This window comes from Theropithecus gelada, chromosome 12 (assembly GCF_003255815.1).
Source record: "Theropithecus gelada isolate Dixy chromosome 12, Tgel_1.0, whole genome shotgun sequence".
Classification (NCBI taxonomy): Eukaryota; Metazoa; Chordata; class Mammalia; order Primates; family Cercopithecidae; genus Theropithecus; species Theropithecus gelada.
In genome coordinates, this window is record NC_037680.1 from 72,442,276 (window position 1) to 72,469,896 (window position 27,621).

Below are 27,621 nucleotides of genomic sequence, written 5' to 3' on the forward strand. Positions count from 1 at the left end.
AGTTCAATGTAAAGTCCCCCAGTCACTATGCTGTCCCTCCCCTACATGTACAGTTTCTCTCTCTGCACCACATGGGTACTACTGGGGAATGGGGAGGGGCAGCATCAGGGTTTCAAAACTGTTTTTCCTGTTTTCAATGCCTCTTTCAGTGATACAAAGTTAAAACCAGGTAATGTGATTGTTCACCTGATTTTTGGTTCTTATGACGGTGCTTTTCTGTGTGCAGATAATTGTTAAAACTTGGTTTCCTGTGGGTGATGGGGGGAGCTATCAGTGGAGGCTTCTATTCAGCCATCTTGTTCCAACTCAGTGGCCTTGGTTTAAAATAACTAGAGTTTTTGTTTTCTCCACGTGTGTTGACATATTTGTGATTATTATAAAACACTTAATTATCTGAACTGATAAGATATTAAGATCTTTCAATGTAAGAAAAATGATAGAGCATCATAGTTAATAGTATGTTTTCATTCTCCTTTTCATATAAAATACAATTAAACTCTGTAAATATCTTATATGGCAGAGGGTATGGTTCTTTCTCCTCCAGCTTCCTCTAATGAAAAAGCTGATTTCTGAAATAGTAGTATTGGGAACAAAATTGCTTGGTGAGAGAAAATAATGGACATAATTTTAAAACACGGCCACTGAATCTAAGCTATCCTCTATGAAGATGGAAGAACTAAACAGTAACCAGGTACTATAATTTGCCTGCTTCTGCTCAAAACTATGGACTCCTAACTATCATAGTAGAACTATGATGCAAATAATTAAATGATGCAAAGCAAAGGTTAAAAAGAAGATTGAGGTATAACTCCATCTTTAACACAGAAAAAAATGTATCGCTACCAATAGAAAACAGCAATACTGCTACGTCTTGAAGCATGTCTATAAAATCTATTTGTGTCATTCTATTATCCTCTAATTAAATGTGGTTAAACGGTTTTATTTGAATCTATTTCTTAAAGGTGAATAACTAAAACAAATTCAATGCTTTTAAAATTGAACTAATTCATCTTTTTAAGAATTTTTGAATTATACCTTATCTGCAGCTAAATCCAACTTTCCATTCAGTATTTGAGCCTTTTTTAGGTACCGCTGAACATCCTGAAGATCTCCAAATGAATAAAACTCTTCTGATTGTTTAGCATAACTCTCCAGTTCCTCCACAAACCGTTCACACCGTAACTAATGAAAACAATTTGTTGTTAATATTCTTAAAAGTTAAAACCCTTTGGTGTCAAAAAATTTAAACTTTGTAGGAGTTACCAGAATTATTATTATTATATTTTGTCACTGGTAAAACAAAAAAGGATGATCTGGAAAATGACTGAGATCTAAAATATGCAGAATTTTAAAATTTTTAAATTAATGGATTTAGATTCCTGTAACTCACGGATTAGAAAAAGTCAACTCTGTATTATCTATGTAAGAAGTTCTAGCTAATAAAATGAATAAAAATGTTAGACAATGGTGATCTTTAATATGCTGAAAAATTTATGCAAACAAATAATTTATCAGCATTTGAAAAATCTCTTAATAACCAAGAATGGGACTAAAAGAAAATTTCAATTTTTACCTATGCTATTTTTATAAACAACTGAAAAAACAGAATTTCCTTAATTATGCTCTGATATCATTTCAGTTAGCAATACTAAAGGAAGATATTCCAAGGTTATTTTTCTTGTCCCATGGGCTCTCTTCACAAGAAACATGTAAGGTAAATAAATCCAGATTTAAACACTTAAAAACTATAGCGTTCTAATATAAGATAGGTGTGTATGTTTTAAGTAAAAAAGCCTTATTACATAATTGGAATTGGTAAGGCATTCGAAATTAAAGGGCTCTAAAAAATAGCTCAATAAAATATTCCAAAAATTTAGGTTATTCAAAAATAGATTTTCTATTTTATAGATGATCTAGGCTGATTTCTGTCCTCTTTTCTCTAGTTTCCTGGCAAACTTATTGCTTTGGCCCAGTAGGGGAGGCAAACTGAGAGGAAAAGTTCATCAACAGTATGTATAGCTTGTGATTTAAAACACAGCATAAATCATTCTAGGCCACTTAGCAATTTTCTAAGAGTCTACTATATTGAAAATTAAACATCTAATATTTACTACTCATGATGTTTTCTGTGGTTTTAAAAAAATTTGATATAGCCTTAATGTAAAACAAAAACATAAACTACAGTTTAAAATGAAGAGTTTTTTTAAGCCTATGAAATATTCTCCGAACAACATATTTTGCCAATTAACTATATTTGCTATACGTATAATAGAAAGACAGCATGGCTTGCTATTAAAGGACATCTGTACTGGCTGGCCTGAACAAGTCTCTTGATCTTTGGGAAACTTATCTTTCATCTGTAAAATGAGACTGTAAATATTAAGTCATTTACCAGGACAGTAGCTATGGAACGCTCACAGCATTTCTGTGTGTCAGTCACTGTGCTGAGCAGTGGATATAAATGGAGAAAGGTAACAACGAAACAGCCCTGCTCTCAAGGAGCTGATGGTCCCATCAGGAGGCAGACTTACAAATACTAACATAACGATCAGATAATTGTCCAATGGAGATGGGGTCAAAGTGAGAGCACAGGAGAGGAGAAGCAGCACTGAGGTCTGCTGAGAGGGCTTCTCAGAAAAATGAATAGAGTGTGCTAGACAAACAGGCACGTGTGGGGCAGGGGTGTCCTCGGAGTGATGGGGAGAATGTGGAGGAGACAAGAAGCATAGGACAGCAGACACCTAGAAGTTGACAGGGTTACTGAAAAGTCATGAGCAAGGAGTGGGGAGAAGTAGGCAAGGAAGCTGGACAGGGAAATGGGCAAATCACAAACCGTCTTATATGGAAGACCACCCCCCACCCCCATCCCCCAGAAAAGCTGGAGTTACTGAATGTTAAAGTGACAATTCTGGGCACAATGCTTAGGAGAGTGAGCAATTATGAGGTATGAAAGCACATTTCATTAAGGGAGCTTTGACATTCAAACCATTTTTAAAAACTGAAAATAGTACTATAAACTATATAAGATAAATACTATTTTTATTAACTATCACGTATGTACAATATATTCCATTTTTTACGTTACCTTGAAAAATCAAGAAATGACTGCATATTGATCAATATACTACTGACTCCTTAATCATCCAATAAGCATTATAAAAGATCCAATGTATTACTGTCTCCCACTAACATTTACAATATGAGATTATAACATTGTAGCATGAGAAAGCTAAAAGTATGCACTCTGAAATAAAATAATTGACAATGTTACGTAAAAAGATAAAAATAAAACATTTCCAGAAAATGAAAATAAAATATCTAAGATGCCAACCTTCAGACCTTCTTGATACTGTTCTATTTTCTCTTTAATGATTTTCCTGTGTTCTTCAAAAATTTCTCCCATCCTTCCATACCACTGGAAAACACTGTTATTTAGCCTAATGTCTGCTGGAGAAAAGTTGACATACTCGATGAGGAAGGCAAGGCAGTTTTTGGAATCCACTAATCTCTGTTCTAGTTCAATCATATCAGTTACCTCCACTTTCTGAATGTAAGCCTGAGGGAAAACAAAAATTATAGGTGGCATTTTAACGAACAGCTCATGTCACAAAACAGCCTGTGGAAATACATTGCATAACTATGCACAGACTTACTAGAAGTCAACATTTTTGGTTCAAAATCAGGGACTACAGCATAGTTTCCTTCTCATCCCTCCAAAATATCTCACTAAAATGACAACAACAAAAAAAGAAAATGCTTAACAACACATGGAAAACCAGGGAGGAGGGCTGTGGGTTCACAGAAGATAGATATGAAACAGATACTGAGTGATGACTTATTCTTTCAGAATAACATTTTATGGGCACCTGCTATGGGCCTCACACTGTGCCAGGTGCTGGCAATACAGTGTGATGAAAGACAGACATGGGCTCTGCCCTCCCTGAGTTTGCAGTCTAGTTGGGGAGTCTGTTTTTACCCAAATAACCACCAGAACAAATGTAAAACTTCAAGCTTGCAACAGAGACAACTGCTGCAAAGGCACGCTGCTCAGAGCATATCATAAGGATGTGAAGTAGTGAGAGGTGGAGGGTAGTTCCCATATCTTGGAGAAGCACAAATAGAAGGAAATGAGGGAATGAAACAAGTGGAGAGGGATGCATGCGGAGGGAACATGGGCCCAGTGGCAAGAAGGAGCAGGGGTAAGGGGCTGAGGGGTCAGCAGGGCTGCAGCAGAGTGGTAGGGCAGCAGACAGATGGCTTTGTTACATTTATCCCAGGACTGAATACTCAAGGACAACCAAAATTTTTTTGTTAGTTCCAGTCCCCCGGTACCAATACTTCTGGACCCATTCAAGGTAGTAAGAGCTCCTTTGTGTTGTGGAATGAAATTCTTGTTTTATGGGTATTGGGCAGGTGGGAATGTGATAACCTAAACATGGATGCACTTTCACTTCACTCTGAATGCTACTTTTTCGTCTTTCTCTGAATTGTTTTGACCTATAAAGTTTTGGTTTTTTTTTTTTTTTCTGAGCTGGAGTCTCACTCTGTCATCCAGGCTGGAGTGCAGTGGCACGATCTCGGCTGACTGCAACCTCAGCCTCCCACGTTCAAGCGATTCTCCTGCCTCAGCCTCCCAAGTAGCTGGGATTCAAGCATGAGCTAGGTTTTTGTTGTTGTTTTTCTCGTAGAGACGGGGTTTCACCATGTTGCACAGGCTGATCTCAAACTCCTAATCTCAGGTGATCCGTCCACCTCAGCCTCCCAAAATGCTTGAATTACAGGCATGAGCCACCACGGCTGACCCTTCCTTTGTATTTTTAAGAAAATATTAAAAATTGGCTGGGCATGGTGGCTCATGCCTGTAACCCATGCCTGTAAACCTAGAGGTCTAGACAGGTGGATCACCTGAGGTCAGGAGTTCAAAACATGGTGAAACCCAGTCTCTACTAAAAATACAAAAAAAATTGGCTGGGTGTGGTGACAGGTGCCAGTAATCCAGCTACTTAGGAGGCTGAGGCAGGCGAATTGCTTGAACCCAGGAGGTAGTGGTTGCACTGAGCCAAGATCACACCACTGCACTCCAGCCTGGGTGACAGAACGAGACATGTCTCAAGAAAGAAAGGAAAGGGGAAGGGGAAGGGGAAGGGGAAGGGGAAGGCGAAGGGAAAGGGGAAGGAGAAGAGGAAGGGAAACAGGAAGGGAAAGGGGAAGGGGAAGGGGAAGGGAAAGGAGAAAGGGAAGGGAAAGGGCAAGGGCAAGGGCAAGCACAGGGAAGGGAAGGGAAGCGAAGGGAAAGGGAAGAAGGAAAGGGAAGAAAGGGAGAAGGAAGGAAATGATGAAGACCTAACAATGTTTTTGAAGGAGAAAGTTGCTTAGAAATTGTTAGTGGCTCACACCTGTAATCCCAGCACTTTGGGAGGCCAAGATGGGTGGATCACGAGGTCAGGAGATGGAGACCATCCTGACTAACACGGTGAAACCTCGTCTCTACTAAAAATACAAAAAACTAGCTGGGAATGGTGGCGGGCACCTGTAGTCCCAGCTACTCGGGAGGCTGAGGCAAGAGAATGGTGTGAACCCAGGAGGCGGAGCTTGCAGTGAGTGGAGACTGCGCCACTGCACTCCTACCTGGGCAACAGAGTGAGACTCCATCTCAAAAAAAAAAAAAAAAAAATAGAAATTGTTCATTGATATATTATTCTAATTAGACTAAATGTTTTTATGATGTAAATCCAAACCAACAGGATGCAAACCATGGTGGTTTCCACAAGTAACAAAATGTCTAACTGAAAATACATTTTTGATAATTTAATCAGCTTTCTATGTAGTCAAATGACTGGATTTTTATTTTCCCTTACCAATACCAAAGGACTGATTTCTGTACTGAATAAATTCACCTGCTGTTTTGCCCTTGTGGAAATAATCTTTTTTAAACATAGAAATATTTGAAATATCAGGCAATGTTATGTATAGTAGAAATTCACAATAAATAACCCCCAAATTCCTAAATATTTCCAGTAATGGCTAGGAGGATAAATAAATGACACTCTCCATATTCAATATTCATTTTTCCAAAGGAATTTTCCTTTAATGAACAGGAATTTACAACTTAACTCTCCAACTACATTTATAATCATCCATAATCAAAGAATCACTTGCTGTTCAACAAAAATTAATATAAAATATAAAAATGTTCTAAAAAGAATATAGGCATGTGTGTATATTTTACACACATACACACACCGTCACATATGAAGGATCTCAATCCAAGTACAAACACTTTTAAAAGGACAGAACTCCCTTACAGACTGATATGTAAACATTGGTTTTAATGATTTTAACAAATTTTCATTTAAGTGAATATTTTTTTTTTTTTTTTTTTTTTTTTTTTTTTNTACTTCCTTCACTTTCATCTCCCCACTCAACTAGACAAAATGTGAAATTAAAGGATAATTTTATTTTATTTTATTTTATTTTTTTGTTTTGTTTTGTTTTTTTTTTTTTGAGACGGAGTCTCGCTCTGTCGCCCAGGCTGGAGTGCAGTGGCCGGATCTCAGCTCACTGCAAGCTCCGCCTCACGGGTTTACGCCATTCTCCCGCCTCAGCCTCCCGAGTAGCTGGGACCACAGACGCCCGCCACCTCGCCTGGCTAGTTTTTTGTATTTTTTAGTAGAGACAGGGTTTCACCGTGTTAGCCAGGATGGTCTTGATCTCCTGACTTCGTGATCCGCCCGTCTCGGCCTCCCAAAGTGCTGGGATTACAGGCTTGAGCCACCGCGCCCGGCCTTAAGTGAATAATTTAAAAAAATACATATGTAATCACTTTAACTCTTTTTTATAATTTCCTGTGTATGGAAAGTTTTGAATGATTTTTACGTTTTGCTGGGCGCACTTAAATATTTTAAAATTAGGATCGAGGCAGAGAAAGATGGCTGAATAGAAGCTTCCACTGATCTTTCTCCCCATAGAAATACCAACTTTAACAACTATCTAAACCCAAAAGCACCTTCATGAAAACCAAACATCAAGTGAATGATCAGAGTACCTGGTATAACTTTGTATCACTGAAAGAGGCACTGAAGAGGGTGGGAAAGATAATCTTGAATTGTGGATGCCATCCCTGTCCCAGCCCCTGCATCAGCTTCGAGGCACCGAGAATCTGTGTTCTCAGGGAGCGAGAGTGGGACTTTGTGTTGGAACTCGGTGCTGCCAACATGGGCAGACCTCAGCCAATGTCCATGGAGGGACCACTTAGACCAGCCCTAGCCAGAAGGAAATCACCCATTCCAGACATTACAACCAGAGTTTTGGCAAATCTTGCTGCCATGGGCTAGTGCTCTGAGGCCCTAAACAACTTGAAAGGCAGTCTAGACCACAAGAACTGCAACTCCTAGGCAAGTTTTAGTGCTGTGTGGGGTCAGAGCCAGTGCGCTTGGGGAGCACATGACCTAGTGATATAACAGCCACAGCAGCTCAAGAAGTGGTTGCGCCATCCCTCCCCCAACCCCAGGCAGCACAGCTCACGGCTCCAAAGAAGATCCCTTCATTCCACTTGAGGAGAGGAGAGAAAAGAGTAAAGAGGACATTGCAACTTGGATACCAGCTCAGCCACAGTAGGATAAGGCACTGGGTAGAGTCATGAGGCCCCCATCCCAGGCCCTAGCTCCTGGAAGACACTTCTAGACACACATGGGCCAGAAGAAAACCCACTGGCTTGAAGGGAGGGATGCAGTCCTGGCAGAATTCATCACCTGCTGACTAAAGAGCCCTTGGGCACTGAATAATCAGGAGCAGTAGCCAGTTAGGAAACACCCTGGGCCTTGGAAGAGACTCTGAGATGTCCTGGCTTCAGGTGTGATCTGGCATATTCACAACTGTAGTGGCTACCAGGAGAGACTCCTTCTGCTTAAGAAAAGCAGAGGGAAGAGTAAAGAGGACTCTGTCTTGCAGTTTAAATACCTTGGCCTTGCAGTTCGGCCACAGTGTGGTAGAGTATGAAGTGGGATCTTGGAGTCCCCAATTCCAGGCCTTGGCTGTTAGAAGGAATTTCTGGACCTATCTTTGGCCAGAGGGGAGCCCTATTTTGTGAAAGTGGGTCCTAGGTTTAGCAACATGCACTGCAACCTGACTCAAGAGCCCTTGGGCCTTAAGTGAACATTGGCTATGGCCTGGTAATACTCCCCAAGGACCTGTGGTGGTGGACATAAGAGTCTCCTCTACTTACCAAAAGGGGAGGGAAGAGTGGGAAGGACTTCGTCTCGTGGTCTGATGCCAGTTCAGCTGCAATAGAGTACCACATAGATTCCTAAGGTTTCCCACTCCAGGCCCTGGCTCCCAGGCAGCATCTCAGGGACACTCGGGGCTGGGGCCACTCACTGACCTGAAGGGAAGAACACATGCCTGGATGGCTTTACCATCTGCTAATTGTAGAGCCCTAGTGCCTTGAATGAACACAGGCAGTAGCAAGGCAGAGGTTACCATGGGCCTTAAATGAGAACCAGTGTTGTGCTGGCTTCAGTTCTGATCAAGCACAGTCCCAGTGGTGATGGTCACAAGGGCGTTTGTGTCACCCCCTCCCCCAGTTCCAGGCAGGTTAGCAGACACACACATACCCCCCGCCACCCGCCACACACACACACACACACACAGAGAGAGAGAGAGAGAGAGAAAGAGAGAGAGAGAGAGAGAGAGAGAGAGAGACTGACTCTCTAATTATTTGACAGAAATTAAGAGAATAAGTGTCTCTGCCTGGTAATCAATACAAGTCTTCCAGATTTTATCGAAGACCACCAAGGCAGTACCTCTACAAGGCAATGAGATCCACAGTGTCACTGGGCTTGAGGTATCCCTTAATGCAGATACAAAAGAAGTGACCACAAACTTAGATCACAACATTCAAGTCCCTTCAAATACCTGGAAAGTCTTCTCAAGAAGGATGGGTACAAACAAGGCCAGAATGCTAAGAGTACAATTCCTAACTCTTCAATGCCCAGATACCAATGGACATCCACAAGCATCAAGACCGTCCAAGAAAACATAACCTCATCAAACAACCTAAATAAGGCACCAAAGAGATAAACCCAAAGAGATAGAGATATGTGACATTTCAGACAGGCAATTCAAAATACCTGTTTTCAGGAAACTTTGAAATTCAAGATAACTCCGAGAAGGAATTCAGAATCTCATCATATAAATTTAACAAGGAATCTGAAATAATTAAAAATAAGAAGAAATTCTGGGATTGAAAATGCAATTGACATACCGAAGAATGAATCAGACTCTTAACAGCAGAGTTGATCAAACAGAAGAAAGAATTAGTGAGCCTGAAGATAGGCTATCTAAAAATACACAGAGGAGACAAAAGAAAAAAGGATAAAAAAAGAATGAAGTCACCTATAGGATCTGGAAAATAGCCTCAAAAGGGCAAATCTAAGAGTTATTGACCTTAAAGAAGAGGTAGAGAGAGCAATATAGGTAAAAGCGTATTCAAAAGGATAATAACAGAAAAGTTTCCAAACCTAGAGAAAAATATGAATATTTCTGAACAAGAAGGTTACAGAACACCACGCAGATTTGACCCAATAAAGACTACCTCAAAGCATTTAAAAACCAAACTCCCAAAGGTCAAAAATAAAGGATCCTAAAAACAGCAAGAGAAAATAACCCACAATGGAGCTCCAACACGTCTGACTGCAGACTTTTCAGTGAGAACCTTACCAGCCAGCAAAGAGTGGCATGACATGTTTAAAGTGCTGAAGGAAAAAGAACTTGTACCCTACAATAGTAAATCTGGTGAAAATATCCTTCAAACATGAAGGGGAAAGAAGAACTTTCCCAAACAAAAGCTGAGGGATTTCATCAACACCAGACCTGTCCTACAGGGAATATTAAAAGGAGTTCTTCAATCTGAAAGCAAAGGACAATAATGGACAATAATAAATCATCTGAAGGTACAAAACTCATCAATTGTGGTAAATAAACAGAAAAACACAGACTATTATAACACTGTAATTGTGGCATGTAAACTCTCTCTGTCTGTCTCTCTCTCTCTCTCTATATATATATATGTGTGTATATATATATGTTAAGTAGAAAGACAGAAAGATGAACTGGTAAAAAATAACTGCAACAACTTTTCCAGATAGATAGTACAATAAGATATAAGCAGAAACAACAAAATGTTAAAAAGCAGGGGGCTACAGTCAAAACATAGATTTTTAAATTAATTTTCTTTTTGCTTGCTTATTTGTTTATGCAATCACTGTTGTCAACAATTTAAAATAATAAATTATAAGATATTATTTGCAAACTTTATGGTAACCTCAAATCAAAAAACATACAACAGACATGTGGAAAATGAAAAGCAGGAAGCTAAAACATACCACCAGAGAAAATCACCCTCACTAAAAGGAAGACAGAAAGGAGAAAAAGAAGGAAGAGAAGACTGCAAAACAACCAGAAAACAAATGACAAAATGGCAGGAGTCTATCCTTACTTATCAATCAAAATTATCAGTAACAACAATAACATCAAATGTAAATGGACTAAACTCTCCAATCAAAAGACAGAGCCTTGCTGAAGGGATAATAAAACAAGACCCAGTGATCTTTCACCTACAAGAAACACACTTCACCTACAAAGACACACATAGCCTGGCAATAAAGAGATGGAAAAAAATATTCCATGCGAATGAAAACCAAAAGAGACCCGGAATAGCTACACTTATATCAGAAAAAGTAGATTTCAAGATAAAAGCTATTAAAAGAGACAAAGAAGGTCATTGTATAATGACACAGGGGCCAATTCAGCCAGAGGATATAACAATTGAAGATATATATATGCACCCAACACTGGAGCACCAGGTATATTAAGCAAATATGATTAGGGCTAAAGAGAGACATAAACCTCAATACAATAATAACTGGAGACTTAAATACCCCATTTCAACATTCATACAAAGCATGTCATACAAAAAAAAAACCATATGCCATATGTCATACAAAAAAAGATCATTCATACAAAAAAATTAACAAAGAATCATCAGATTTAATCTGCACCATAGACCAAATGGACCTAACAGATATTTACAGAACATTTCATCCAATGGCTGCAGAATATACATCCTTCTCTGCAGCTTATGGATCATTCTCAAGGATAGGCCATATATTAGATGCCAAAACAAATCTTAAAACATTCAAAAAATTGAAATAATATCAAGCATAGTCTCTGACCACAATGGAATAAAACAAGAAATCAATAACAAGAGGAATTTTGGAAACTACACAAACAGATGGAAATTAAACAATATGCTCCTGAATGATTAGTGAGTCAATGAAGAAATTAGGAAGGAAACTGAAAAAATTTCTTGGAGGAAATGATAATGGAAATACAACATAACAAAACCTATGGGATACAGCAAAAGCATCACAAAGAGGGAATTTTATAGCTACAAGTGGCTAAATTAAAAAGTAGAAAAACTTCAAATAACCCACTGATTTAAATAATTCTAAAAGCAAGCACAAATCAAACCCAAAATTAGTATAAGAAAATAATAAACATCAGAGCAGAAATAAATGAAATTGAAATAAAGAATACCAAAAAAATGAATTGAAAAGTTGGTTTTATGAAAAGCTAAACAACACTGACATACTTTTAGCCAGACAAAGAAAAAAAGAGAGAAGACTCAAATAAATAAAATCAGAGATGAAAAAGAAGACATAACAATCAAAACCACAGAAATTCAAAGGATCATTAGAGGCTACTACAGACAACTACATGCCAATAAATTGGAAAACCTAGAAGAAATGGACAAATTCCCAGACACATACAAACTACCGAGATTGAACCACAAAGAAATACAAAAGCTGAACAGACCAACAGATAACAAAATCAAGTAAAAAGATCAAATCCATAATAAAAAGTGTCCCAACAAGGAAAAGCCCAAGACCTGATGCCTTCACTGCTGAATTCTACCAAACCTTCCTACTCAAACTAGCCAAAAAAAACAAAAAACAAAAAAAACTAGAGGAGAGGTGCTATGGCTTGGCTGTCTCCTTACCCAAATCTCATCTTGAATTGTAGTTCCCATAATCGCCATGCATCATGGGAGGGACCCAGTGGGAGGTAATTGAATTACGGGGGCAGTTATCCTCAGGCTGTTCTGGTGATGAGTGAGTTCTCTCTCAAGAGATCTGATGGTTTTATAAGGGGCTTTTCCACCGTGCTTCATTCATTCTTTGCCTTCTTGCTGCCATGTTTGCTTTCCCTTCTGCCATGATTGTAAGTTTTCTGAGGCCTCCCCAGCCTTGCAGAACTGTGAGTCAATTAAACCTCTTTCCTTTATAAATCACCCAGTCTCAGTTATTTCTTCATATCAGCATGAGAACTAATGCAAAGAGGAAATACTTTCAAGCTAATTCTATGAGGCCAGTATTACTCTGACACCAAAACTAGACAAAGATACATCAAAAAAAGAGAAAACTTTAAGATAATATCTCTGATGAATATTGATGCAAAAGTCCTTGACAAAATACTAGCAAACTGAATTCAACCACACATTAAAAAGGCCATTCACCACGACCAGGTGGGATTTATCCCAGGGATGCAAGGATGATCCAACATATGCAAATTAATGTGATACATCATATTAACAGAATGAAAGATAGATTTCATATGACCATTTTGATTGATGCTAAAAAAGCATTTTATAAAATTCAGCATTGCTTTATGATAAAAACCCTCAAAAATTGTGCACAGGAGGACACAATAAAAATCACAGGACAGACTCACAGCCAGTATCATACTGAATGGGGAAAAACTGATAGCCTTTCCTCTAAAATTTGGAACACAACAAGTATGCCAATTTTCACCACTGTGATTCAACACAGTACTGGAAATTCTAGCTAGAGCAATCAGATAAGAGAAAGAAGTAAAAGTCATCCAAATTAGAAAGAAAGAAGTCAAAGTATCCTTGTTTGCAGATAATATATTATATTTGAAAAATCCTACAGACTCCACCAAGAAACTATTAGAACTGATAAATTCGGTAAAGTTGCAGGATACAAAATTACATACAGAAATCAGTAGCATTTACATTTATGTATGCCAAAGGTGGGACAATCTGAAAGAGAAATCAAGAAAGTAATCCCATTTACAATAGCCACAAATAAAATTAAATACCCAGGATTAACCAAAGAAGTGAAAGATCTCTATAGTGAAAATTAAAACACAATGATGAAAGAAATTAAAGACGACACCAAAACCAGAAAGATACTCCATGTTCATAAATTAGAAGACTACAATATTGTTAAAATGTCCATACTACCCCCAAAGCAATGTCAATGTCAATAACATTCCTCAGAAATAGAAAAAAAAATCTTAAAATTTATATGAAACCACAAAAAACTCAGAATAGCCAAAGCTTTCCAGAGCAAAAAGAACAAAACTGGAGGAATCACATTACCTGATTAGAAATTACACTACAGAGTTATAGTAACCAAAATAGCATGGTACTGGCAGAAAAACACACACGGACTATTGGAAGAGAATGGAGAATACAGAAACAAATTCATAAATCTACAGTGAACTCATTTTCGAGAAAACTGCCAAGAACATACCTTGGGACAAGGACAGTCTCTTCAATAAATGGTACTGAGCAAACTGGATATTAATATGCAGAAGAATGAAACTAGACCTCTGTATCTCAGCATATACAAAAATCAAATCAAAATGGATTAAAGACTTAAATCTAAGACCTCAAACTATGAAACTGCTGCAAGGAAACATTGGAGAAACTTTCCAGGAACTTGGACTGGGCAAATATTTCTTGAGTAATATCCCACAAGCACAGGCAAACAAAGCAAAATTGGACAAATGGGATCACATCCAGTTAAAAAGCTTCTGCATGGCAAAGGAAACAATCAACAACATGAGGAGACAACCCAGAGCATGGAAGAAAATATTTGCAAACTACCCATCTGATGAGGGATTAACAACCGGAACTATACTATTGCAGCACTATTCAAGGAGCTCAAACAACTCTATAGAAAAATCTCTACTAATCTGACGAAAAAGTTGGCAAATTATCTGAATAGATATTTTTCAAAAGAAGACATACAAATGGCAAACAGGCATATGGAAAGCTGCTCAACATCACTGATCATCAGAGAAATGCAAATCAAAACTACGATGACATATCATTTCACTCCAGTTAAAATGGCTTTTATCCAAAAGACAGGCAATAACAAAGGCTGCTGAGAATGCAGAGAAAAGGGAACCCTCTTACATTGGTGGTGGGAATGTAAATTAGTACAACCACTATGGAGAACAGTTTGGAGGTTTCCTGAAGAACTAAAACTAAAGCTACCATATGATCCAGCAATCCCACTGCTGGTATATACCCCAACAAAGGGAAATCAGTATATTGAAGAGATATCTGAACTCCCATGTTTCTTGCAGCGCTATTCACAATACCCAAGATTTGGAAGCAGTGTAAGTGTCCATCAACAGATGAATAGAAAAAGAAAATGTGGTACACAATGCAGTACTATTCAGTTACAAAAAAGAATGAGATTCTGTCATTAGCAATAACATGGATGGAACTGAAGGTCATTATGTGAAATAAGCCAGGCACAGAAAGACAAACGTTGCATGTTCTCACTTATTTGTGATAGCTAAAAATTAGAACAATTGAACTAATGGAGGTAGAGAATAGAAGGATGGCTACCAGAGTCTATAAGGGTAGTGGGTGGATGTGGGGGATGTGGTGATGGTTAGTGGGTACAAAAATATATTAATATTTTGAAAGAATGAAAAAGATCTAGTATTTGACAGCAGAACAGGATGACTATAGTCAATAATTTAATTGTACATTTTGAAATAGCTAAAAGTATATAATTGGATTGCTTGAAACACAAAGGATAGATGCTTGAGGTGCCAGATACTCCATTTACCCTGATGTGACTATTACGCATTGTAAGCCTACATCAAAATATCTCATATTCCCCATAAATATATACACCTACTATGTACCCATGAAAATTAAAAATAAAGCAAAATTTAAAAGGAATTTTTGAATAATAGAAAATGAAAAAATACCACAAAAACTTAATGTTATAAGCATGAAAAGTAAACAAGATGAAATGGCCATTAGCTAGTTGTTTAACATTATTTTATTTGCCATTAGGTGGTCTTCTGTATTAATCCATTTTGTGTTGCTATGAAGGAATGCCTGAGGCTGGGTACATTTATAAAGAAAATAAGATTTTTGGCTGACAGTTCTGCTGCCTGTACAAGAAGCATGGTGCCAGCATCTGCTTCTGGTCAGGGCCTCAGGAAGCTTTTACTCATGGTAGAAGGCAAAGGGTAATGTGACACATGGCAAAAGGGGGAGCAGAAGAGAAAGGAGGGGGTGCCAGCCTCTTTTTAATAATCAGATCTCAAGAAAACTAATCTAGCAAGAAGTCACTCATTACCATCAGGAAGGCACCAAGCTGTTCGTGAGGGATCCACCAAAAACCTCCTATTAGGCCCCACCTCCAATACTGGGGATCATGTTTCAACATAAGATGTGGAGGGGACAAGCATTCAAAACATATCAACTTCAAACATAGAAGTAACATGAGAAATGATGAAAGTGAGACTTACCTAATATTTTCAGTGTCACAAATTCTATGCACAAAATATACTTTAACAAACTACCACAGAAAAGCTTAATATAAACAAAATACAGCTTTTATAAAAAATAAAATGTCACTTAAGGCTTAAATATTTGTTAAAATAAATGAAAAGTGATTACACAGCTCAGGCTGCCCAGGACAGTCCTGGTTTGTGCCTGTTAGCATGGCAATAATTGTTGTGTGTTCTCAAAAATAACCTGATAGATAATTGCATTAATTGTTCCAATACTTCACCTCTCCAGTGTCAATGCCCTGTAGGGTCCTCCCAATCAGACTTGTTTTGGTCAATGAGATGTTAGCTAATGTGACACAAGCAGAGTCTTGAAAAGCACTTGTACAATTGAATTTGCTTGTATGTCTGTACCATGACATGAGAACACACCCAGATGAGCCTGCTCTGGCTTGAGGGACAAGTAGAGCCAAGTCAACCTGCTGAAGGATAGTAGACTGGTCAACCCAACTGAGTGAGTGACCCTACAGGGTGACCCCATGGAGACCAGAAGAACCAAGCAGGAGCATCTAGCCTAAATTACCAAACTGCAAACTCATGAGCTAAGTATTTTGAAAGTCATTATTACTTTTTATTTATTTTATTATTATTAATTTTTTTTGAGACAGAGTCTTGCTGTGTTGCCAGGCTGGAGTGCAGTAGCACAATCTCGACTCACTGCAACCTCTGCCTCCCAGGTTCAAGCAATTCTCCTGCCTCAGCCTCCCGAGTAGCTGGGACTATAGGCACACCCCAGTATGCCCAGCTAATTGAAAGTCATTATTATTTTTAATCTGTCTTAACTTTTGGAGTGATTTATTACTCTACATTATTGTGTCAATAATTAATTGATACACACACAATTATGGAGAAGCTATAAAAAATACCTTCATTTCCATTAATTCTGCTGTATTTGGAGGAGTGCTAAGAGCTTTTTCAGCTATCCTCTCAAATTCATCGCATAATCTGAAACACCAAGCAAAACCAATCTTACATATTTATGGTTAAATGTAATTCCAAAATATATTCCTGTATACTGTTTAAACATTCCATTGCATGAAAAATAAAAACTATAACTTAGCTATATGACATCTAATAATTAAAAGCAAATTTGCATACATTTACTTATCCAGTGCACATTTAATGATCTATTACATTTTCAACTATAATATTGTGACAGTGATACATAAATGAATCAGATAGCATAATGGCCCTCAAGCAACTCACAATACAGTAAGGGAGATAGGACTGTGAACAATCATTTCCAACCTGAGCTTTAAGGGCTCTAATGGAGATTTAGTTGAGATGGCACAAAGAAAGCAGTACAAAGGAAAGGAATGATTAACTATACTTAGAGGGATTGTTTAAAATAGGCCTGTGTGCTCAGAAACTTCCAGTAATATGCAAATATTTCCTACTGATTTGGGTTGCTGCCAATATAAATCATGAACTTATTTTGGCATAGAGAAAAAAAAGTAGCAAGAGCTAAGGGAGTTCAAATGAAATAAGCAGAACAATTCTTCAGTAAGATTGGCTGAAAGGTGAAGAAGACAGGAACAGCATGGGATAATGGGTTACAGTCTGGGGCTGGGACATGAAAGAGGGCCTCCAACACGTTTGTAACCTTCAGAGAGAAAATCAACAGGTAAGAAGAGGTTCAAAATAAGGAATATAGAAGAGATGACTGAAAGAGCCAGGTTCAGAGGCTTTGAAAGCAATGGCGCTGAGCTCCTAGGCAGAGAGAAAAACTGAACGGTGCGACAGACTCCTGCCTTCTGAGTATGTGGGAGACAGGCTTTCTGGAGAGGTGAGTCAAACCATGCAGGGGCAAGAATTAGAAGGCATTCATATCTAATGGCTCCTTTAATAGTCCTGATATGTCCTCTGTCCATCCTAGGGAGTCTGGTGAGAGGCAAGAGGCATAATTAGGAGACAATGGGAAAAAGTAGAACTGGCACAAGCTCCGAGAGCATTAAGAGGCAGGGGAAGTAGCTATGAAATTAAAATAAATATTTCACCCAGCATGAACAGCAATAATGAGAAGACACTTTCACTATTCTTCCAGTTCTTTTAGAGGAAATGGTGCTTTAAGCTGAAAATATGATCTGGTTCCTAGATAAGGTACTCAAGTCCTAGTCCTCTTTCACACGGTGCCTTTATCCCCAGCCTTGCCTTTCACCTCTCTTCCCTCACGCTATGAAATCAATGCAAACCACTCCTAGTTCTTGGAATATACCCTGCCATTTTCACCCCTCACTACCCTCTACATATTGTCTTCTTTTCCTGGAATTCTTTCACCCACACTGTACACCTGATGGACTCCCACTCATCCTTCAAAATAAAATTCACACGTCAGTTCCTCTTTGCAGCCTTCCCTGATTCTCCCCCTCCCCCAAACTCCATCTTGGGAGGAAATTAATTCTGTCCTCTCTGTTCTACCTTGTGGCTCATGACAGTATTTACTGCATGGTACTGTAATTTACTGGTTTGTATGTCTATTTCTCCATCTACATTGTAACTTCCTTCAGCAGTTTTATTCACGTTTAGAGCCTTAGAGCCTAAGTGGCTAATCTTGTGCCTAACACAAGATAGGTAAATAAAACTTCCTTCAGGCTTCTTATACAGCTTGAAAGAAATATTTTTAATGATCTATTTTTTTCTCTGATACCATAACCATAAAATATATCCTGATTATTTGGAGTTTTTCACCCATGTAACTGATGCCAGTCGAAAGATTCCCAGAGCAACATTACACTTTTCTGCTTCTTGTCTTAAAGAAACAGCTATTCTGCTTTATACACTACTATTCTGTGAGTTTTCTTCACATGGGTCAGTTTTCCCAAAAATCCCTAGGTTAGTCAGCAAATGAATTTCCAGATAAAAGAAAAAGTTACCATGGCCCTCAAGAGTAATTATAGGAAGATGAAGTTTCAAATGTGATGGTCCCTTAGGACCCATAACAACTACTATGTAAATCTACTTTGAAACCCACTTTGCATATTGATTACACAAATACAAAACTCTGAAGTTAGATAATGTCCACTTCACTTTTGCAAAAGAAATACCAATACATTTTAATACCACCTTAACTCAGACAATTGGGAAGGCATATTTGTGGTGAAAAAAATACTACTACTAATAATTACATTACATCACAAAGTGACACTTAAAACCAAGTAGAAATAAGTTTAGCATAATCATTTCTTTTGGATCATTTATGACATTGCTCTAATCCATTATTTTAGTTGAGTGACAGCTGATTCTATTAAACATCCCCTCCCAAAAAATAAAAAAATCAGTATCACATAAATACCTTGTATTTACTTCCTGATGATCTCTGAACATTTTAGCTAGAAGTTTCCCACAAATAATATCTGCTCGCTTCACCAAAGCTCTGATTAATTCCTCACAGTGCATTTCAAACATTCCTAAACGAATAGTCTGCAAAAGATGAAAAGTTTAATCAACATAAGAAATAAAACAAATAGATTTTCATATTTTGCCATTCTCATAATTTTTATTTTTGTGTGATATAACAGGATTAAGATTTTTAAAAAACATATAATTCAGGGAGGGTTTTCTGAATAATACATTTGTATTATACAACTATCTTCTGGGTAAATATCCTTGAAAAGTTTATTATCTTGGAAACCAATTCAATCTCAGGACAATAATAGTAACAATTTTGGTGAATTGAATTACTATATTGCTAAATAAATAATGTAGGTTTCAAACGTTATAGTTGCTCTGTACAAAAAAAAAATGCATGTTCATGGTAGAAAATTTAGAAAATGTAAACAGGGACAAAAAAGAAAATTTTAAGTTACTGGTATTCTAAACAGAACCACATTTCGGTGTAATTACCGTATTTTCCACAGGATTTATAAACATTAAGGCAAACATCAAATAGGTTCTTGGAATTGTAGGGACAGGGCAAATTATATAAAATACCTGTCAGAGTTGTGGTAGCAGAGTCTCAGCTACATGAACACAAGAACTGCATTTTGCCTAGCTTCTTATACCCAGGGCTTACCACAATGCTGGAGACACATCAGAAGCTCCATAAATATTTTTCCTGTTGATGGTAATGTTCTAATTCTTTCACTGTGTTCTAAAAATACACCCTAATAAAACTGGGGAAAAGATACCAGAGAGAGATAACAGTTGCACAAAACTGGAGTTATTTACCTTTATGGATGTGTATTGTATTTCCTCTATTAGTTTCTGGTATTTGCGAATTTCATCTATTATTTTTTCATAACTATGATTTTCTGCGAGGAAGTTATCAACATCTTGCTCAGCTTTTCTGGTAATTAAAAAGTCATACTTGTCATAGAGTCTGAGGTGCTCGGTGGGTGCCACACTCTCTTTCATAATAACTTCCTTGATCTTTTCTTTGTGAGCATCTACAATTTCATTCAGAATTATGGGCTTCAAGGTTGTTGGTTTAGACTTACTTTCCTAAACAAAGGGGTAAAAATAATAGTATCTAAAATACCTTAACTATATCATTTATCTTTGTACAAATGCCAATCTTACAATATTTCCTGTCTTTTTATTCACAAGGTTGTTTTAATTGTTCAATCTCTAACCTATAGAAAGAGATTAGACTAATTGCAGCAGTGTTTTAAAATTTAGGGTTCATACAATTTTTTGTTTTCTTTAAGGCTACCTAGTTGTGTTTTGTTTTTCTGTATGGATGAAAGAACAGTCACTTGAAAATATATACAAAATAATATTTAGAATAAAAAAACAGAAAATATACATTTTTAAGTTTTCTTTTTAATTGACATTATACATATTTATGGAATACAATGTGATGCTTTGACACATGTATACATTGTGTATTGACCAAATCAGCGTAATTCGTAAATCCATCACCTCAAACATTTCTCATTTCTTTGTAGTAAAAACATTCAAAATCCTCCCTTCTAGCTATTTTGAGATATATAATGCACTATTGTTAACTACAGTTACCCTAATGTGCAATAGAACACCAGAACTTATTCCTCCCATCTAACTGTAACTTTGTACCCAATTACCAACCTGTCCCCATCTCCCCCATTCCTTGCTACCCTTCCTAGCCTCTGGTAACCACTATTCTACCTTTTTATTTCTAAGAGATTAACTTTCTCAGATTCAACATATAAGTGAGATCATTCAGTTTTTGTCTTTCTGTGTGGCTTATTTCACTTAACATAATGCCCTCCAGGGTCGTTCATATAATTGCAAATGACAGGATTTCCTTCTTTTTAATAGCTGAATAGTATTCTACTCTGTGTGTGTGTGTGTGTGTGTGTGTGTATCACATTTTTTTTTTTTTTTTTTTTTTTTTTTTTTGAGTCAGAGTCTCGCTCTGTCGCCCAGGCTGGAGTGCAGTAGCCAGATCTCAGCTCACTGCAAGCTCCGCCTCCCGGGTTCACGCCATTCTCCTGCCTCAGCCTCCCGAGTAGCTGGGACTACAGGCGCCCGCCACCTCGCCCGGCTAGTTTTTGTATTTTTTTAGTAGAGACGGGGTTTCACCGTGTTAGCCAGGATGGTCTCGATCTCCTGACCTCGTGATCCACCCGTCTCGGCCTCCCAAAGTGCTGGGATTACAGGCTTGAGCCACCGCGCCCGGCCTGTGTATCACATTTTATCCATTCATCCACAGATGGACACTTAAGTCAATTCCATATCTCGGTTATTATGAATACAGATGTAATAAACATGGGAATGCAGATACCTCTTCAACATACTGATTTCCTTTCCTTTAGCATATACACCCAACAGCGGGATTGCTGTATCATACGGTACAAAAATTTGTACTACCTGCAATTTTTTGAGGAACCTCCTGTTTTCTATACTGGCTGCACTAGCTTACATTCCCACCAACAGTGTGCATGGGTTCCCTTTTCTCTACATCCTTGTCAACACATCATCCTTTGTCTTTTCAAAAATAGCTATTCTAACTAGAGTGAGGTGACAGCTCATTGGGGTTTCTATTTGTATTTATCTGATAATTCGAGATGTAGAATAGTTTTTAATATACCTGTTGGCCATCTATTTGTATATCTTCTTGTGATAAATGTCTTAGGTTTTCCATCAATAAATACGATTATTTGTGGTTTTGCTATTGAGTTCCTTTTATATTCTGAATATTAACCTGTCAGACATTGATATAGTTTGAATATATGTCCCCGCCAAATCTCATGTTGAATTGTAATCCCCAGTGTTGCAGGTTGGGCCTGGTGGGAGGTGTCTGGGTCATGGGGGTGGATTCCTCATGGTTTGGTTCTGCCCTTGCCATAGCAAACAAATTCTCATGAGATCTGATCATTTAAAAGTGTGTGGTAACTCTCCACCCCAGTCTCTCTTGCTCCTGCTCCTGCCATGTGAGACAACTGTTCCCACTACACCTTTCATCATGTCCATAAACTTCCTGAGGCCTCCCCAGAAACAGCTGCAAGCACTATGCTTACTGTACAGCTTGCAGCATCATAAGCCAATTAAACCTCTTTTCTTATAAATTATCCAGTCTCAGGTATCTCTTTATAGCAATGCAAGAATTACCTGTCACAGATGTACAGTTTGCAAATTTTTTATCCCATTATGTGTGCTCTTTATTCATTGCTTCCTTTGTGCAGAAACTTTTTGGTTTGATGTTATCCCAATTGTCAATTTTTATTTTTGTTGCCTGTGTTTTTGAGGTCTTATCCAAAAAATCCCTGTCCAGATCAATGTTATAAAGCATTTCCCCTATATTTCCTTCTAGTAGTTTCATAGTTTTGAGTGTTACGTTTAGGTCTTTAATCCACTTTGAGGTGATTTTTATATATGGTGAGAGACAGGGGTCTAGTTTGATTTTTCTGTATGTGGATATCCAATTTTTCCAGCACCATTTATTGAAGAGACTATCCCTTTCCCAACGTATGTTCTTGGTGCCTTTGACAAAAATCAGTTACTGGCTGGACATGGTGGCTCACACTTGTAATCCCAGCACTTTGGGAGGCCAAGGCAGGCAGATCACTTGAGCACAGGTGTTTAAGACCAGTCTGAGCAACATGGTGAAACCCCATCTCCACAAATAACACAAAAAATTTGTGGTAGTGTAAATCTGTAGTCCCAGCTACTCCAAGGGTACAGAGGTGAGAGAATCACCTGAGCCCAGGAGATCAAGGCTGCAGCGAGCCATGACCATACCACTCCACTCCAACCTGGGCAACAGAGTAAGACCCTGTCTTGAAAAAAAAAAGTTATTGTAGAAGTGTGGATTTATTTCTAGGTTATGCTGTTCCATTGGTCTATGTGTTTGTTTTTATGCCAGTACTATGATGTTTTGGTTACTATAGCTTTGTAGTGTACGTGTGTGTGCATATATATATATATATATATTTAAATATGTAAAATTATTTTATTGATACTTTACCATACATTTTTTCAAATTACACCCATTTGAAGTGATCACAGCTAGGGAACAGGTCACCCCATAACAAATCTATTGACGAAATTCATCATAAAAGCTTTCTCTTGGTTGTTTTGTACATTACATTACATATTTTCTTTTTCAAACTAGCATACAACACAAAGCTAAACTGACTCATAGTTTACCTACTCCCAATTTTGGGAGAAATATTTCCTTTCTACCAAATCATGTACCCTGTAGGAAAATAAATTCCTGCATGCTGACAATTGCCACCCAACTTTCTCTGCAAGGAACCTTCCTTCAAATCCCTCCTTCTCATACACATGAGTTGTCATATGCACACAGTGAATTCTTATTTTCTTTTTCCTGAAAGCTTAAGCTGTAAATACTGCAATTTTATTTACAGATCTACACATAAACAAAAGTGAAAACAAGAACCACAACAAAAACAAAACAAAATAACAAAAAAAATTACAAACCAGCTAGAAAATATTCTGGCAGTGTTTACAAATTAGTTGCTACTTTTGTACAAAATTGCTAAACAATAAAAATGTGAGAAAACTACATATCAACTTCAATAAAATTGCTATGCACAACCCTGTACATACACACACCTAACACTGCCATGCTAATGTGTTGCCCTTTATACATTTTATTTTCTGAGGCTCATGCAGTCATAATTTGCACACTTGTAACTTTCAGCCATATAATATGTGAGCTTTAATAGCAGCAACCGATGGTACTAGGAAACCTGCATACTTAGAACTTAAAGTAATGCAAAAACTGTGGTACTTACTAACTCACTTTGTGTGCTCAGACACTAAATCAAAAAGAAAATGACTAATGCAAGAATACAGTATGAACATCTAATTAATGTACACCAGTTAAGCCCAGCAACTGGAAAAATCTTATACATGAAAAAACTTTTAAGATTTACTAGGATTCCTTTAGTTTTTAAAACAATAAATATGGCATTACCTTCCAAAAATTTCAACAAAACACACAATAACCTAGCCAGGTGAGTTCGGTCTTTAGACGTTGGAAAAAATCAGCTTTCTGCAGCTGGTAAAGATAATTACACAAAGCTGAAAGTAGAGGCAGCTAACCAGATGACATAGATATGGGAAATGGGGAAAAGCTTGATATAAATGGTTTCCCATACAGGAAAAAAAAACCACAGTGCATTTCCAGTAGACAACACAAAGCTCCCTCTCCCTCCCCTACCCCCATGCTTCCTCTCAGACCACACCGATGTTTTGTACCAAGTCCAGTGTGTGTGAAGGGAGGAGACCACAGATGGAAGCTGAAGAAGACATAGGCAGATAGTCTTCACCTTTGTTTTTTTCCCATACACCCATGCATACCCACACAAAGAGTTTAAAGCACTAGTGTCATATGTCTTGACCCCAAAACCACTTTGCATATTGTAGAAATCTACCTGGAGTAAACTGGCTGGGACTTTTGTGTTTGGTTTGTTTGTTTTTATTTCCTAAGGGATATTTTCAATTCAATTAAACATGTATGAGTCGAGTGCCTACTGTGTGCCTGCCACTGAGTCAGGCACATAGCATTTCAATTTAACTGTTCATTTTGAGGTTTGTTCTTTATCTGACTCCCTCATTCCCACAGTCCTTAGTATCCAAAAAAATGGATTGAAGATACTATGCTGTATTCTCAGTGGGAGATGGCCATTGCCTCCTGCCAATGGGAAAGCTATTCTTCAACATAACTGGTAGGATTTGTAGCTGACACAAACCCTCCAACTTGGGACACCATTCCTGAAGAGTAAAGCGGGAAATGCCCTGGCATTCTTTTGCTCCGTTTTCTACATCCTGGCTTTCCTTGGTCCAACTCATTCCTTCACAGAGGAAGGGGAACACGGTCTAGTCAGAATGATTACAGTCCCTGACACAGTGGGAGCCCCCTGTTCCTGCCAGCTTAAGAAAATGCCACTCACACAATAGGGATGTCTTTCTCCCTAGAGACCTCTCCAGCTGACCCCATCCTGAGAAGTGGTCTCTGAGTGCAGCATTAAGAGAGTCCTTTCCCAGTAATAGGGGTGTGGGAAGCCCAAGGATTAAGGGATCCATGCTTGCTGCTCCTTGGGAGTGTTACATCATTTGACGTGGTTCTCCTTTCCAATGGGTCATTCATGTCAGCAAGCCCCGGGACTGACTTGCTCCAAGCTGGGAGTGAAAGTAAGATGGGACAATGCTTTTTGCAGAGCCTGATAAACCTTAGATCACACAGGTTTAGATGTGCTAATCGGTAGAGGTTCTGTCCCTCTGCTTATGTAATGTGAATTTGTAAAATTTCCTTCAAAGTAAACAATTCAATTGAAATGGTGATGAATACCACAGGAATATATAAATGGCAGCTAAAAAAATAAAAAGTCTAAAACAATCCACAAAGAACGAAGTAGGCATTTGCTACAAATCGACTGGAAAGTCACAAATATGCTAGGGATAGGGGAGTGGGCATAGTTTATGGAGATAGAAAAATCCACAACAGCTTAGAGTGGCAGAACTCTATGAGTCTTCTGTAACTGCAACAAGTATATTTCAAAACAGATTCTTCATCCTAAAGGCTATGGAGGTTTTAAGGGTTTTGAGGAAGTTTTATGTCCCCTACCACTGGGACACAGAGTCCAGAGCTTAAATTGAATTTAAATATTCCTAAGAAGAGCAGAAGTCCATTTCATACTTTTGCACGACTTCACGTTTGCATTTGGTGCAGTTCTATTCCATATTAGCATACCCCAAAGGCATACATTCTGTGGAGAAGGGACAGTCTGAAATGCTATTAAGGAAGATCTTTGTTTATCAGTGGGCCAGGTGGCCAGACCCCATTCTACAGCCCATCTGTCAGGCACAGCAAGCAAATTCGCGAAGAAGGAAGGGAGGAAGAAAAAGTCAGAGCGAGAAACACCTGATTGCACATTTTCTCACTTGCTTACTTATCCAGGAGATCATGGAGCCTGGAGCAAAGCAGGGTTTTCCCAAGGGAGCCTGCAACTGTGTATTTAGAAAAGTTGTTTATTTTTTTAAATTCATTAAAATGTCAGCTTTCTTCAGAAGTCTGTAGTTTACTTCATGATAATTTCTTAGAGGAAGAGGGTAGGAAGGGACCACATTGCATGACAGATGTTCTGGTCCCATGATAAAAAATTATTGATTTGTAAGAAGGCACATGAAGCATAATCAATCATACTTGAATTCTTCCACCAGTGGAAGCTTTTCCAAATCATCAGCATCAAAGAGATCACTGATGCCTTCCCTCCTCCCCAAGGCTCAGGAGACAGTCCTCTTGCAGCAGGGGAGGCAGTAAGTTCACAAACGGTCCTTTTAGGTTAGAAGGAATTTGGTTCACAGTCTTCTGTAAAAAGTTGGCTGAGGAGGCCTAGGGAGAAAGGTTTGCTATAGAAATTGACCAATTCCTACGTCCTCAGTTGGCTGAATCCAAGTCTTTGGAATTGGGTTTAGAAATATTCCCATTGTGGTCTTGGTTGTTTGTTTTCACTGGATTGTGTGTTTCCATCTCTTCTGGACAGGAGTAAACCTCAATGGGTCCTTGGGTACTTGCCAAACATATTTGTAGGCTCTCTATTGAGTCAAGGGCTTCAAGTCTTGTTTCTGGAGGGGCTTTCACAACTTATAACGGTTTGGTCTTTAAGGCCACTAAGTTTTCAAATATCTTGATACATAACATAAACTAACCTTTGATTATCTGAATCTGTGGTTAATAGTTTGAGGTCCAGGGTGCAGCTCTGGATCAGTTCATCTAATTTTTTCTCTTCCTGACTCAGCTTGGTTGCTTCTTTTGACAGACCTTGACACTGGACCAGCATGCCCTCATCCTCAGACAGACTGCAGCCTACTGCATGTTTTTCTTCTTCTTTTCTTTTCTTTTCCTTTTTTTTTTTTTTTTTTTAAGACAGAGTCTTGCTCTGTTGCCAAGCTGGAGTGCAGTGGCGTGATCTCGGCTCACTGCAACCTCCACTTCCCGAGTTCAAGCGATTCTCCTGCCTCAACCTCCAGAGCAGCTGGGACTACAGGCACACGCCACCATGCCCAGCTAATTTTTGTCTTTTCAGCAGAGACAGGGTTTCACCATCCCGATCTCTTGACTTTGTGATCTGCCCACCTCAGCCTCCCAAAGTGCTGGGATTACAGGCATGAGCCACCACACCTGGCTGTTTTTAGACTTCTTAATGAAGGAGATGCTTTGAATGTTGGTGATACCATAAGTCCTTCTCTTTTGAACTTCTAGCACTTTTTCTGCCTTGTTCAAATCCAAGACCCCATGGAGAGACTGGCTCAGGAGCTGAATGAACTTCTTGTTGAGCAGACCAAGGGATGTATCATATGGCGTTTTTCTGAGGGAGATTTTTGGGGGTTTAGGACTATCTGGACTTTATGGAGCAGCTCTTCTTTTGCCTTCAGGGGTTTTGAAGCCATCTAATAGGTACTGTGAACACCTTCCCTAGCTTTAGGCTTCACTTTGCCTGCTGCTGTAAAGGCATTTCCGAAACCAGCCTGGCTCAGCAGGGG

At 38.4% G+C, this 27,621-nt stretch overlaps 1 protein-coding gene and 1 pseudogene across 1 annotated transcript in view; both read right to left on the reverse strand.

Annotated features, from left to right (window-relative positions):
• Positions 1–27,621, reverse strand: part of DNAH7 (dynein axonemal heavy chain 7) — a 340,938-nt gene that overhangs the window by 242,560 nt on the left and 70,757 nt on the right. Inside the window, exons 13-17 of the mRNA XM_025404220.1 lie at positions 19,855–20,127; positions 18,980–19,107; positions 16,554–16,632; positions 3,332–3,556; positions 1,036–1,182 (exon numbers count right to left, since the gene is read on the reverse strand). Coding sequence (XP_025260005.1) covers positions 1,036–1,182; positions 3,332–3,556; positions 16,554–16,632; positions 18,980–19,107; positions 19,855–20,127 — 852 coding nt within the window. The remainder of the gene's footprint in view (positions 1–1,035; positions 1,183–3,331; positions 3,557–16,553; positions 16,633–18,979; positions 19,108–19,854; positions 20,128–27,621) is intronic.
• On the reverse strand, positions 26,272–27,593 carry LOC112636417 (annotated as a pseudogene).